The sequence below is a fragment of the Balaenoptera borealis genome, assembly GCF_965194805.1.
Source record: "Balaenoptera borealis genome assembly, chromosome: 11".
Taxonomy (NCBI): Eukaryota; Metazoa; Chordata; class Mammalia; order Artiodactyla; family Balaenopteridae; genus Balaenoptera; species Balaenoptera borealis.
In genome coordinates, this window is record NC_138868.1 from 95,095,920 (window position 1) to 95,110,596 (window position 14,677).

General features: G+C 39.8%; 1 protein-coding gene and 1 long non-coding RNA gene across 7 annotated transcripts in view; both read right to left on the minus strand.

Moving 5' to 3' along the window:
* CADM1 (cell adhesion molecule 1) overlaps positions 1-14,677 on the minus strand; it is a 325,103-nt gene that overhangs the window by 16,949 nt on the left and 293,477 nt on the right. For 4 of the 6 annotated variants that reach the window (XM_082339773.1, XM_082339774.1, XM_082339771.1 and 1 more), the window contains one exon: positions 7,216-7,248. The exons of the other annotated variants lie outside the window; for them this stretch is intronic. In XM_082339773.1, the coding sequence (XP_082195899.1) occupies positions 7,216-7,248 (33 nt within the window). The remainder of the gene's footprint in view (positions 1-7,215; positions 7,249-14,677) is intronic. 6 annotated transcript variants of the gene reach the window in all.
* Positions 29-7,205, minus strand: LOC309604816. The gene is made up of 2 exons (XR_014231080.1): positions 1,201-7,205; positions 29-883 (listed from the first exon to the last, which is right to left on the minus strand). It is a non-coding gene; the product is annotated as an uncharacterized lncRNA (long non-coding RNA).

Here is a 14,677-nt window from a genome sequence, read left to right on the forward strand (position 1 = left end):
CACTTAAGAACTGAGGATGAATTTCTTAAAAAAAAAACATGAGCCAAATCTCTTGCCATCTCTCGCTCTCTTTTATGGATAGCTTGAATGTATTAATCCATAAGTACGTTTCTCCAATCATTTCATTTTGTTATAGATACACAATTGAGGCAGAAAGATTCCTCAGTCTCCACTTTCAAAGCACATGAAACGTGAAGGTGAATGTTTCAAATCACTCGTTCATAACAGCATGCAGAAAGAAAACAATAAAGCCTGATTGTTAGCTATTGATGTTCTGATAGATCTCTTAAATACAAATATATTTAGAGGTTACATACTGATGTATGTAAGTTTTAGTTCACATTTTACTGTAAATTGAAATCCTTGGGCAAGAATGACAAACACAGTTCATTATCAATTGATGATGATCTTGGATCATCTATTTCAAAATGGTATGGCATCTGCTAACTGCAGTTTGCCTTCATCAGAAAATCTGATTTGCAAAATGATTTTTTTTTTCAAAAAGAGAATTTCAAAAATCAGTGGTATTCCTGAAAAAATGAAACCCTCAAAGCTGAAAAAGCAGTTAGGTCAGGAGATAATCAAGTGGAGCTTGAAATGCCTGTATCCAAGTTAGCACCAATGTTGCCCAGCTGGGATGGCTCTCGGCTAGCTCTGCCTGGAAGGAAAAGAGGTGAAGGGGAAAGCAGATAGACCATGGGGGGCGCAGTTAGGAGATGGCTTCCCTTTCCTCTTCCTGTATTTGCAGGCTGCTCCTTTAATGAAGTCAAAAACACCACAAAGTCGTGTCTGGTTTGTGCAGACCTCCAGGTCTTCTCATTTGCACAACAATTGGCTAATCCTTCTCTGATGAGATTTGTCACTTTTGAAGATACTTGCGGACCTATTAAACAGGAATGAGGGGCATGTCTTGTTTCTTTGTTCATCTTTCCCTTCTCTTATAGCCAAGCGCAAAATATAAGCTCAGTAAGTATTTGCTGAATTAATGATTTGGGAGTAATGCTAAGTGAACTACCAACTAAAACAAATGCTCTGGAAACAAGCAATGTCAAACTGACCGCACTATTCAAAAGCTCCCAAATCAACAGAAACACTTAATGTAGAAATGGACAGTAAAAGCTTGGATTTTGTAAGTTGTTTTATAAAGAAGCCAAATGAATATTGATAGCTAGGTTGGTGCTGTGAAAGGAAGCGTCATACCAGCTCTTGAAGAATTTCCATCATGACCCTTGCCAATATTCAATGGCATGTGCCAATTAAAAATGGGATGATTTGAAGTCCACGGATGTTCCCAAACTATGGATTTAGGCAACTATGGGAAAGCAATGAGTAATGCAATAAATTATAGAGGCAACTGAGTAGGGATGTTATCCACTGGTTCTGAAATCTGATTGGTTGAAAGTGTTCCTAATTCTAATTGGCTTTATTCATTGTATAAAGACTGATGAATACAATTATTTGAATAATTGTTATAAATGGGCAACATAAAGTTCTCCTCTGTAGTTAATTATGAATTTGCAGTTCTCAGGAGGCTAATCCCTCACTTCTAGGTGGCCCAACGAATATCAAAGCATTCTACATACACGCTTGGCAGCCACTGAACCATATTAAACGAGGATGTTTCAAGTAGGTATCTTTACTGCTGAAGGCTTGTTTCCCTGGGGAGGGCATTAGAAAGCTAATTTTAAAAAATAAAGACAAATATGTTTATGAAATATCATTGATATGCAAAGTTTCCCATTAAAAAGCGACAGTTTATACACACCTCATTAAAGATGAAACTGTCATTTTTAATGGCATAAAAATATACCAAATCATCTGGAATCTACAGCTCAGATTATGTCTGAAAGTGGGAAGCCATCTAGGTTAGTGACATTAAATTTGTTTTTGCACTACTATTGTATTTTATGAATCTATAGTGCTCCGCCATAGTTGGATAATTTCAAAATAAATATAATTAGGAAGAGTTTGCTGAAGCACTGAGTGTACAAGTGAGGACAAGCAAAATTTACCTCCTAAAAATTGCTTTGGCTTAGGTAGCTTTCTTTCGTGATAAAAATTATACAGGTCTCATTTTTCTCAAAGAAAAAGACAAAGATGCATTTTGTGAGGCAGAGAATAGTCTTCAAAAGGAAACTCCACCATTTAACAGTAAGTGGGAAATTACTTCTGGGGTTTTTCTCTTGAACTTTTCATATCATCCACTCAAGCCCTTCCTGGTCACTTCAATTAAAATGTATTCAACACATTTCTTTAAACTTTGTTAAACAAATGAAAGTTTACTTTTGGTCCATATGGGATCTTCTTTTGAGCAATTAATAAAATCCTAAGGTGCAAACACGATAATTTAATACACGCACGAGAATCGTCTCTTCCGCAGACGTGATTTTTGCTCCTTCGTGTTGCTGTCAATCACGTGCTGCACGTGCCCTAAGCCTCCTCAGACAGTGCTTCTGCTGTTGGTATTGTTACTTCTCCTTTCCAGCAGAAATCGCTGGCTTCTAAAAATGGTATGTATGGCGTAGCAATTTTAAACCAGGTTAAGGAAAACCTCAAAAATTAGAAACAGCAAGAAATCCTAGAGTTAGTTAAATTCAAGGTCAAGGTCAAGTAAAATCTAAATGTTTGGGGCTCAATTCATCAGGGTTTCCATTTTTTTTTTTTTTTCCTGAAAATTTCAAGATAGAATGATCAAATAAAACCTCTAGGAAACAAAAACTTCCCACTGGCCCTAGTATCATTCCCATTATGAAAAAGTAGGCGATGGTCTCTCTCTTACCTAAGCAGCATATGTCTGATCACTTGGCCATATTATGGAATCTGTTACTTCCATCACCAGCCATAAGAGTTCAGACGCCCCGGCAGTTTTAATCTAAATGCTCAGTCAGTCATCCTGTTCTTCCTGCTTTGTCAGCTTTTGTGGAGAGTTTTTCCCTTCGTCCCATTAGCAGATATTTGGTTCACGCCGTTAAACAGTAGCACATTGTTTCCAAACTGCATATCAAGGCTGAAACACAATCTTCAGGTCCTGCAGCCATTCGTACATAAACCTCTTTAGCTTTGTTCTTGAGTAGAACATACAATGTCTGCAGAGTCCCTTGACTGAATGACAGCCTTCGAATGCCACTGTTGTGTACTCATACAGAGAGATGTGCAGAGGGGTGCATACACAGATGGTGGACATAGAGGTTGTAATAATGCGCACTGCTGGCTATTTTTCTTTAAAATGGGCTTCAGAATTTCCCCACAATTGAATAGAAAGAGAAGAAATTTCATGTGCTTTTAGAATTCCATCACGGCTTGCACGACTTATGAAGTAAGTCAGGGAAAGGGAGAGATCCATGGGGTAGTTGCCTAAGGGCAGAGGTCTAGGGGATAAGCATGTATCTAGCACACGCCAAACATTTTGAAACCAAAACTGAAAGTGAAAAATTATGTCACAGGGGTTCCCAGTTTGAGTCTCACTACAATTGCATACTAAATTAAAAACTAGTTAATAACTCATTTGGGATTATAAATTCATGAGATCATCAGCTTCTACTGTACCAAGAGGTAGAAAGCAAAAGGACAGGTAGACTTGAAAATAATGAAATAGCGGTGGGGCGGAGGGGGGGAGAGACAGAGAAAGAGAAAGACAGAGAGAGAGAGAGAGAAAGAGAAAGAGAGAGAGAGAGAGAGAGAACCCCAAACCCAGAGGAAGCCAGCTGACCGCAGTGCAGCAAAAGCACAAGCACTATTCCAGACCACGGGCATGCTGTCACCCAAAACCTCACACGAGGGAGGTGGGTGGGGGAAGGGAGAGGGGACACACGGGGCAGAAAAAGAACAAGGCACAAGACACTTACAGAGAAGCGCCCCACATTGGAACAAACAAAGAAAAACCATCACACGCACCCACACATCTATAATCATAGGAACGAGTACACCATCCGTGCTTAACGTCACTCATGCATTTCTGCCACAAATTTCAGACCATGTGGTACCAGGATTTGGCAGAGTGTTTTTTTGCATTGCTCAACATGCACACATAACACAGGATTCTTCCCTGTCCAGGCCTTAAGGATGAGCTCCAAAAACACAAATGCTCAAGATCTTTCTTCAAAGATCCCTTCCGTCACCCTAGTCTAGGAATCCCATTCTTACACTCACATTTATCTTCACTGTACTATCAATTATATCCTTAAAGACACACTGTGGCTGACTGTTGTTTGATTTCTTTTTGGAGAAAATCCATTTGCTTTTGAATCATGCCCATGCACTTCTAACCTTCCAATACATGCTTATTCTAATCAGATATTGGTAAGAACAAAAGGTCGACATACATAAACAACTGATATACTTCATACATACTCTAGCAACACAAGCTTGAATAAAATATTTTAATGAGTCTTCAAAGGGAAAACATTTTGTAAAATTATTTTTTTTCCTTTTTAGAAAAGAAAAGAGAAGTATGGAGGGAAATCCAGTATGAAAACTTCTAAGACCAGTACAATGGTCACAAATGGCTGACCCAGTACGTCTTGTCATTTAAGTTGCCAAGTTATCAAACCACAACATTTTTCTAGGCCCAGATCTCCAACATGAGCATCTCAAGATTATTCTCAAATGAATCTAAGTCACATGGTTGTTATACGGAAGAAGCTGGGTTTTACCCATAAGTCATTTGAATAAAATCAGTTCTATATCCTCATCTCCTTGGAAATGTGGTCCCCTGCTTTCTAACTCCAATCATATTCTATTGCCTTTTCTATCCTGACAACTGACCTGGAAGACTTTCTCCCCCTGTCAAGTAAAATTCTAGATATTACTTTGGCTTTCATTAAAGCCTTTTGCTGTGGGCTGGAGAGTATGCTGTTGAAAAGAGGGGTCAGATCCCTTTGGGAGAATGCTGTGAGGGTTGTAGACAAGTTGGAGCATGTATTTATAAATGCATTTTATAGGAATCAACCTGGGTTATCACTTCTCTCTACCTGCTAAGGAATCATATATTATATATGATGATCATATATTATATATATATATATATATATACACACACATACACACATATATATATATTATACTGTTCTTACTTCCTTTTTTTTCTCCCCAAATTTCTTGGCTGTAGGTATACTTCTCATTCACTGCTGGTCAATAACATCCTACTGAGACATTGCTGGCTTGAACACTATTCCTGAACTAATAAGACAGTGGTTGTTTCTCACAGTACACAGGCATCTCTGTTTCCTGTCACATGAATGCTAGAGTCCTATTCCAAGTGTCTCTTTATTATACCACAAAAAGAGATCACCTTCACTTTCTTTCTCCATAGAGAAATACATGTTGAAATACCAGTATCCTAACATCAGGACTGGCCCCTAAATTAATTTCTCATTTTTCAGCTCAGGGGACATATTTTTTACCTTGAATACCCCACCCAACTCCAAGACCTACAACTATTAGAGTCATGTAACTACACAAATGTTACTGAAGGGACCTAGAAAACAGAAGTCTGGAGTCTTGAGATAAATGATCAGTATCTCTTCAAAGATCTCACAGAATTCAGGAATCTTATGATTACATTTGACCCTGGAGTTAATTATAGAAAGCTCAGAACTTAAAGCATCTTGAAAAGAATAGAACAAAAGTCTCTTGAACTACATTAAAATAGCCTTAAAGCTCTGAGAATAATCGATAAAAGTCAGAAAGTGCCCAATTAATGATGAAACTTACAAATAACTGAGCTTAATGGAGTGCAGTGTCTGAGATGTAGAAAACACCATGGGGCATTACCTTGGAAAGTGGAAGTTTTTTACCTAATTGATTTCTCATGATTGTCGGTGTATCTGGCCCTTTAACTAATTTTATGAACTTTTCCCTTTGTGCCAGTGACAGGGAGGGCATGGGGAGGTGGGTTAGGGTGGGGAGGGATACTGCCCCATACCCAAGTCTGTTTTGCTTTCTCAGAATTTCTCATCAGAAGGTCCAAATATGGGGGTTGGTCAGCCAAGCATAAAGGCCTGACCTTCAAGGACAGCTCACACAGCACAGGTTTTGCTCAGAGATTTCTAACTGGTTAAGTCCTCAAATGCAGGTCTGTTTAAGAAGGTCAGTCGTGCCAGGAAGAATTCTTTCTCCAGAAGTTGAATGAACACCATAGGGTTGGCTGATCACCTCTTGTCATTTAACTGATAGATTTCAATCCTGCACAATGTGCAAAGCGATGTAAAAAGGCCCTTTACCAAATAATTCCCTTGAATTCAGTTATTAAAATTCAGCCCATTTTTAACCAACGTATCTTTCTCCAAAGCACAATATCGCCAGGGTGAGATGTGAGCTAAGTAATAAAGTAATATACGGATGAAACATGATTCTCATTTTCTGATTGGAGACATATAGAAAAGTGAATGGACCTATTCCAACCTAGGAAGTCAGTGGAGAAATTCGGAAAAGTATTTCCTGATGTCCCCTGCTGAGCTTCATTTACTCGGTTTTTATCAGCTTTTGGCTAACATCGTGACGAGTTTTTTCTTTTTTAGTATTCTGCCTACAAGGTACCCACACAGAAATTATTTTTTCTAAGTCCCAGTTAATGCTGTTGAAACGTACATATGGTATCATTCTTGTTTGGAGATGTTTCCTGCCAAAGGGTAGCATAAACTTTTATGCACACATGGAGATTAAGGGTGAACCTGCAAGAGGCCGTGGAGGTAAATATGATAATTAAAGAAGAACAATGTTCTTCCTCATCCCTACGTCATGAATTTAAACAGGAATCTTCCGCCCTGACCTGTCCTTCAGTCTCGACTACTAAGTGACATAAATGACTCCTCTGCAAAAATGTACCTAAGATTCTAGCCTATGAACGAAGAAAGCAACTGGGCCTTTAATTCAGATGCTATGATTTTTAGGCAAATAGCAGGTTTTTTTTTGGAGTCCCGTATATTTCAATGTCTGGCGGCATTATAGAATTAAGGGCTACCGTGCAGCTAAAACTCCTGCAGCCCAGCCAGCCGACAGGGAGGCCTGATCTCAGATTGCAACCACTGAACACTGAACTCACAACAGAAATGACAAGACTCGAAATCCTTTCAAGCCTCACAAATTAGAGTGTATTTATGAGGTCCGTCTACTCGGAACACAGTTTCCCTTGAAGACTCCATTGCTCTTTTTCCCAGGCTTGCCTTGCCGTTCAGCAGTGCTGAGAAAGTAGATAAACAGTAATGTGGTACCAACCGTGGACTGCTGGTTCTGTCGTCGCCGTGGTGTCTACAGACGGGAACAGAGGATTGGAGGAAGGGAAGAAACAGGAGGAACGGCATGCAAAAAAAAGGGAAAATGGAAAAAAAATGGAACAGATAATATATGAGCAAGCCGTCAAAGAACATCGCGTGACAAGCAATAATAAATGAAAAGCCAAAAGCATTTGAAGTGAGTTGCACTGTTTTAAGACATGCCTTCAGCTCAAAGCTGCGAGCCAGTGAGGAAAACAGTAGATTCTTTGGTTCTGGGGGTCTTGCCAGGATACATCTACTTGCTAGTCAATAGTCAGGGGAACATGCGAAGTGATGAGAAACACCAGTGCCAACTCAGTGACTGATAGATGGCTCGGAACGCATCAAGGCTCAGGACGGTGACAGGGTAGCTCAGTCGGAAGGCTGGCTGAACAACAGATTCATACATTCAAACATTGCCTTTGTTTTCACCCAACCCACCCAGGCGCTCAGGCTTTACGACTGCCAATCAGGCGTCGCTGAATCAACTGCACGTTTAGGATCCTTTTATGGCTCATGCGCAGATGCCTGTAGATGAATATATGGGTTCAAGTTTTCCATCCAGTGTGTTATTTCAGCAGGGTTCAGCTGGAAAGTTCAATTAACTGGGAGGTTGAACATGTTAAAGGTTTTCAGATTAGTTTCTATACACACACACACACACACACACACACACACACTCATACTCACCACTCACCCATCTTCCACTCTGCGGATCTTACTATGTTACAATCTAAGGGCAAGAAGTCTTGCATGGAAAACACCCAAGTCCACATAATTTGCCAAATGCCACTTCTCATCATGTGACATTCCAAAAATTAAAGCATCCAGCCGTCCCTTTGCTCACGATCCAGAACCACATTCACTGTTGTGAGCTGCCAGGAGTCCTGCCTTCAGGGTGAATCAGGAGATGGCACGTGAGGTTTTTTCACTGCCAGATGCACTTGTTATGGAAGAAACCGTGGTTTGTCTCTTCTTCTATTTCTAATGCCGTTCAAGTTTTCTCCTTCTACCAGGCTTCAAAACCAGGCCTGCTATATTGGTTCCTCTTCACAGGAAATTCCTCAGGGGACTCCAGAAATTTTCTTTTTCTTTTTGGCTCGAGGGGAAGTGGGATAAATATCTAACAAAATGCACGGCAACTTTCTTTTCCCAGAGTCGTTTTAATACCCTTCTTCTAGCCAACTTCATTCCAATGTCAACCCATCTGGCCGGGTTTTAATTTTCAGTTCTGTCTTCTCAAGGTGTCTCCCTCCACGATCCCCTTCTGGCCAGAAAGGAGTGGAGACACTCACACATGAGCTGGTCATGTCGAGCTGTAGTGGGATTCTGGGTTGACACTGCAAGTAGTTACCCATCCTTTTTTTATCATGCAGCTATTTAATAAGCTGGTAATTATTTTCATGAGTTCTGGAGACACCAAAAGACTCTTTTGGATTTGACAGAGGCAATGTTTAAATGCACCAGAATGCCAAATGTAACTTTTTTTTTTTTTTTTTTTGGTCTAACAAGCCTGGTGCTTCTGATTTATAAATATGACACATGAATTCACACCAGTGTTCCCCTTCAATTCCCCTTTCCTCAGAACCCTAGACCATCGAAAAATCAGAGCCCTTCTAAGGAGCCAGAATTAACCAGAAGTCCGAGAGGCCACTACAGCTTAATATAACTTATAGCTAAGTTTCTGAAGAACAAATGAAGGAAAGAAAAACATAAAATAAACCACATCAGAACGCAATACTTACTTACAAGTCTGTATGCATAAAGAAGCAGTTAAAAAACAATACCGAAAATTGTTCATATGAAACATCTCTACATCAGATGCTCATGACACGTCTGACATGTCTCCTTACTTGAAACATCCAAGTCAAGGGTTAGTTTGAGGTGCTTTCAATTGGAGGGGCAAAATCAAATGCACATTTGTACAGAAACACTTATATGAAAGTTAATATATTTTATGGCTAGACACTGGCTTTTTTCCAAAATTAATTTTTTAAAAAAGCAATAAACATTTTGGCTCGTTATTTTTGTAGCAGCACTTCTAATATGCTTTATTTTCACCAGGTAAATCATTAGTATAAAATGAAAGAAAGGGGTTGGAGTAAAATCTAAGGGTCCTCAAAAATAATGTCTTAGCATTAACCGACAACTCCCCAATTTACTGCCTGCCTACGTCACAACATCATGTCAGCTTTATGACGAAATCAAGCTAAGGGAAGCTGGGTGTACACTTCCCTGGGTGTACACTTCCAGGGAATAAATGAAGAAAAGTTCACAGTGCAGCTTGCCTCCCCATTCTGGGGATGGGAAATCCATCAATTGCACCCAACAGGGAAGAGAAAGGGATGTTGAGAAGGAAAACACACGGTTCTAAAACAGTGAAAAGCAAACACATGTTCAAGTCAAACAACACAGTTACTGCAGCTGGGAATGGCAAAACCAGGGATCAGTAATGGAGCGGGAGACGGCAGCAGACACACAGGCTTGGCTACAAAGTTGAGACGGAGATTGAGGGTGTTATCGGGGGAGTCGCTGATTCCATTTCTCTAAGAGCATCTGGTGTGGTATCTGAACAGAGGCTATTTCAAGTAAAGAATGAAAAAAAAAAAAATCTTTAGAAGTGACTTTGTGCTCCCCGCAGGAGAGCATTGTGACAGAATCTAATTCTCCTTCATAATTGCATTACGACTTCATGCAGAAACCACAGACACCCTGGCTCTGAAGTGAGTGCGGCTCTGTGAAGTAGGATTTATTAAGGTATCCTAATCAGGAGACTGGAGAGATGTGCTAGCCCACCCCTGTGCATCAACTTGTGGGGTCACTATGTTGTTTGATAACATTCTAAGTGTACAGGCAAAATGCAAACAGTAACTTTCCAATAGAAAATAACGGAGGCTCTAATTAACTTGAAAAATGAGAGTGCCTAATTGCCCTAACAGAGGCTGTTTCAAACTTCATTCTGCGGCTGCCTTTAAAAAATAATCTTTGCGCTAGGCCTAGGAGAAAAATAGGTCACAGAAAGTTGAGCTGGACTTATGGTGGTGTAGCGTTATGAAATTAAAAAAGCCTCTTTGAGCTACTGTCTCTATTTTAATTTTAATTACAATGAGGGAGAAATTTATTGTACATTTATTTTATATGGTCAAGAAAAAACAATCCCACGTTCCTGCAAACCCAGTTAAGTGTGTATGGTCTCAACAGTCACTCTCTAGCTGTTTTATGAGTATAATTAAACAAGGTATCCAAGGGCAGGGCCTGCACTGCTATTTGAAAGATGAACATTTCACTGAATATCGACTTTCAGTCTCCCAGCCATACAAACAGTTTATGGGACCCTACCTTGAATAAATTAAACATCACCTATATTTCACATGGCAGTATCAGATATTTTCAAAATCAAAAGGCTCAGACAATGTGTCAGATTAGAGACACCATCCATTTAACCAAGTAGCAAAAAAAAACCCCAAAACCAAAAACAACAACAAAAAAACCGCATGCGAGGCAGCTGGACAATGTTTAGCTGAAACAGTCATGTGTAAGCTCCACTGTGGCACATTCTAATCCTTTCATATGGATTCTCTCCAACTTAGAATTGTTCATTGAGTGTGACAGACTGGGGGTTTAAAACTAATCCATAAATTAGTCCGTGGTCTCAAACACAACGGGTGCCATAAATGAAAATGAAAATCCAGGAACGAAATCAAATTCACAACCTTAAATACTTTTTCTTCTCCAACTGCTCTATGGTACTCCTGCTTTATAATGCCCAGATTCACTGCAAGGCTGCATTTGGGGGGGAGGGGGGAGGGTGTGAGTAGGGTGTACATTAAAAATTGCATAGGGTAATAACCCGGAGAACCCAATCTGCTCGAAAGCAGAGCTTAATTGTAAAGAATTTAAATTCTGCCATTTTGATTGTCATAAGCTTAAATGAAAGCATGTTAAGCAGTCCAGACATATTTTAATACACTTTCCCTCGGTTTATTTTCTTAACTAAAGTCAATAAGGAGCCAATGGGTTTTCTTAATTGAATTCCCCTTCAGTCTGTGTTATGGAGCTGCTTTAAAGCTAGACGCTAGGGTAGGCAAGGAATTCCCCTGATGGTTTTATTCTCACGATGGTGCTGTGCTGGCCAATATATATTAAGTATAGTTCCCTCTTTTTCTTTCTTTTTGACATATTTGAAATCTATTGAAAGCAAACATAGCTGCTGGAAAATTAAACTTTGAAATTTATTTTCTACTGGTTTCCCGGTTAATTTTCTTTCCATCTATGTTCAGCTTTAATTAAACTCCCATTGCTCAGGGATGGGAGAAATGGATAGGAACGGAACTGAAGCTAAAAGGCCCGAATAGGAGACCCATAAGAAAGCTTTCTTCTGTCTTCCTGTCATCTCCCCTTTGAGTGAAGAGGTAGTGTGCCCCGTAACAGCAGGAAGGGGAGTAGGTTGTTTTTCTTCTCTTTTCGGTTAATTTCAAGTTTTGTTAAAAGCTTCTTCAGAATTGTTCACAAGTGCTACTGTGCCCCTGAGATCTTTTCATTTGCAAACCAGATGTTCTCAAAATAATAATAATAATAACCACCTGTACCGTGGTTTCATTTAACAAGGAAAACAATTCCTATCCTATGTTGTGTGTCAGTGCTGGGCGGGAGGAGGGGCAGAGACGGGTGAGGCACCCGTGAGGGGAGGAAAAGAGGGATGCAGGAGGGCGATGGCGGGGAGGGGGGAGCAGCTCTAGAAGTAGTAGTTTATATTCATCTCCTGGAGGGCTGGGTCCTTCCTGCCAAGTCCTTTATTTCCCACCACTGAGATAGCTCCAACTTTCTAATCCTAAGAAACCTGTATTTATGAGATTATTCTTTTGCACTGTTGTGCATGAATCTTTAGTATGAAAACATGTCAATTCCCTCTCTCTTGGGTTATTTTTCAACAAGGAACATAAGAGTATGGAAATGATGATAGAAGCATTAGGAAAAAAAAAATCTCACTGACTTCCCATCTCTCGTTCCTTTTATAAAAAAAATGCAGAATCAGGTGACCTTCATCACTAATTTCTTCCATTCCCTCATAAGTCAATACGGGTCAAAAACTGGTTGGCTATGATGCTATTTGTAATAAGTTTATCATCATCAAAAAAAATAAAAATGTACACACTTAAGACAGTATGGAAAAACATGGTCCATGCACTTTTGGGGCAAAAACTTGGAAAGGGAGCTCATTACAAAACAGGTGGCTCATGAGTGTCTACTAGTGCCCTAATAATATTCTTGTCACCAGGCATACTGGTATGTGTATCACTAACATTCGATAAGTATTCAATAAATGATGAATGAAAAACAGTCTTAATGGAGTAGATGCCAACTCTCGAAAAAAGGCAATTTAGTAAACATTCTAGGATGAGAGCTGTATATTTCCTAGCAACAGTGCCTTAATATATATCCCGAACATAAATACACACAACAGACACAAACACTGACGATGGATGCGTGAAGTAAAGTTAGGCCTTCATGCTTAATTTCCCAAATGCCATCCTTTCTTATCCACATTCTATCCATTCTTTGATGGCACAGACCAAATTCTACGTCTCCTGTGACAGTCTCTTCAATCTTCTGAATTAGCCCTAAGTGCACAGTATCTCCTGCTAAGGAGTTCCAGTGGGTATAACCTATTACCTCAGCTATATTTTAAGGGGTTCCAAGAATTTTCTGTCTCCGTGGGCACTAGCACAGTGCTGTACATATTATGGGTCCTTGATACGCGTTGAATGAATGCCTAAAAGCATTACCCCTTACGTCATGCAGATATCAAGAGCACAGAGTAGCAATCATGACGCTAAGACCCTGGAGAACAGACAGCTCTATGTGGAGCAAAGCTCTCTATTGTAATTTAGCTGGTCATGCTACAGAGTCAGTCTTAAGACAGGTGTACTTCTTTCCTTTGTACTTAGGAAACTGAAAACATGTGCTTGGTTGTTGAGTTTCCCCAATTTGGCATCCGCCTGAAGGATAAGGGCTGTTCTCACCTTCTTTATTTATGTGACCTGACCCACGTTACACACACAAAAAAGCTTAGGATGGGAGGCTATGAATGCCAAAATAATAATGTGAGCCTGGGGGTGGGACTCACTTTCTCCAAGGTATATTGGGTACTGAGTGATTAGATAACAATAAGAAAAACCTTACTGTTTTCTTTTCCAAGAAACACAAAATATTTAATTGGATATGTACTTTCAAAAAGAGAAAAACTCATTTAGAAATGACCTACTTCATTCTTATGAAAGGATTCTTAAATGTGTTTCAGAATTTGGCCCTGTAGCTATTCATTTCTTATTCTAAGGTGATTTTAATTTTTTAATTTATGACAGTCACATGTATAAATGTGACCTACAGGTTGAGCTCCTCCTGGCCTGAATTTTATATTTAAGCTGCTAAGGGTGTTTAAAACTGAGCGCTGAGTGTTTTCTATGGTACTTCTCATCAAGCATGTAACTCAGGGCAAAACCAGGCAGAAATAAAACAATATCCACATTAACTAGGGAGGGAAACACAGAATATTTTCCTAAGATGATTGATCCAACTGGCAGACCGGGGCAAAAGCTATCACCAAACACAAAAACAGGTATTTTTATGTACATCTAATATACAAAGTCAACTAATTTCAAAGAAAGTTCAAAACAAAACAAACAACGCCCTCCCCCCTCCCCACCCTCCCATGGCAGTAGATTTTTCTTTGATTCTGGCTTTTGAAAGGAATTTGCATGGAGGCCTCTTACCCCGGGTAATGGTTGGCTGTCTCTGTATTTTCGCAGAGGATGCCAGGGATGGATTTAAAGTGCAATTTAAATTAGGCATTTTGCTCTCCCATATTATACCATATATCTTCATGAGTGAAACCACATGGACAACTTGATATTAAAAAAAAAAAAAAAGGGAGTGGGGGTCTGCCAGTAGCAATAGTCAAAACAGAAATATATGGTCAGAAGATGAACGTACATGAAAGAGAACAGAGACACCAAAGAATCTTATGGGAAATCACAGGAGGCTCTGCGTGGCTCCCATCCCAATTTTATCCCTCAGATGGTTTCTTATTTGGAAAGCGATTCTAATGACATTAATGGCTGAATAGTTAGAAAACCATAACAATGTTGATATGGCAAATTGACATCAAACACTCCTTTCAGTACTCTAGAGCCTGCAAAAATCTTCCGCAGGTGAATCTATCTTTAGACGTGGACTTCACAGGTAAGTCAGGAGAGCTTCCCCACGCAGGACGGATGGGAGGCAGAGACGCCCTGCTCCTCCCTCCCACCTGTGATTCTGGGCGGGCAGCATCGGGTCAGATTGAGCTTACAATTCCTCTTTTTCAAGGGCCTCCAGGATGAAAATTTAACGTATTTTGAGGGAGTCAGGCGACTGGGAACTCA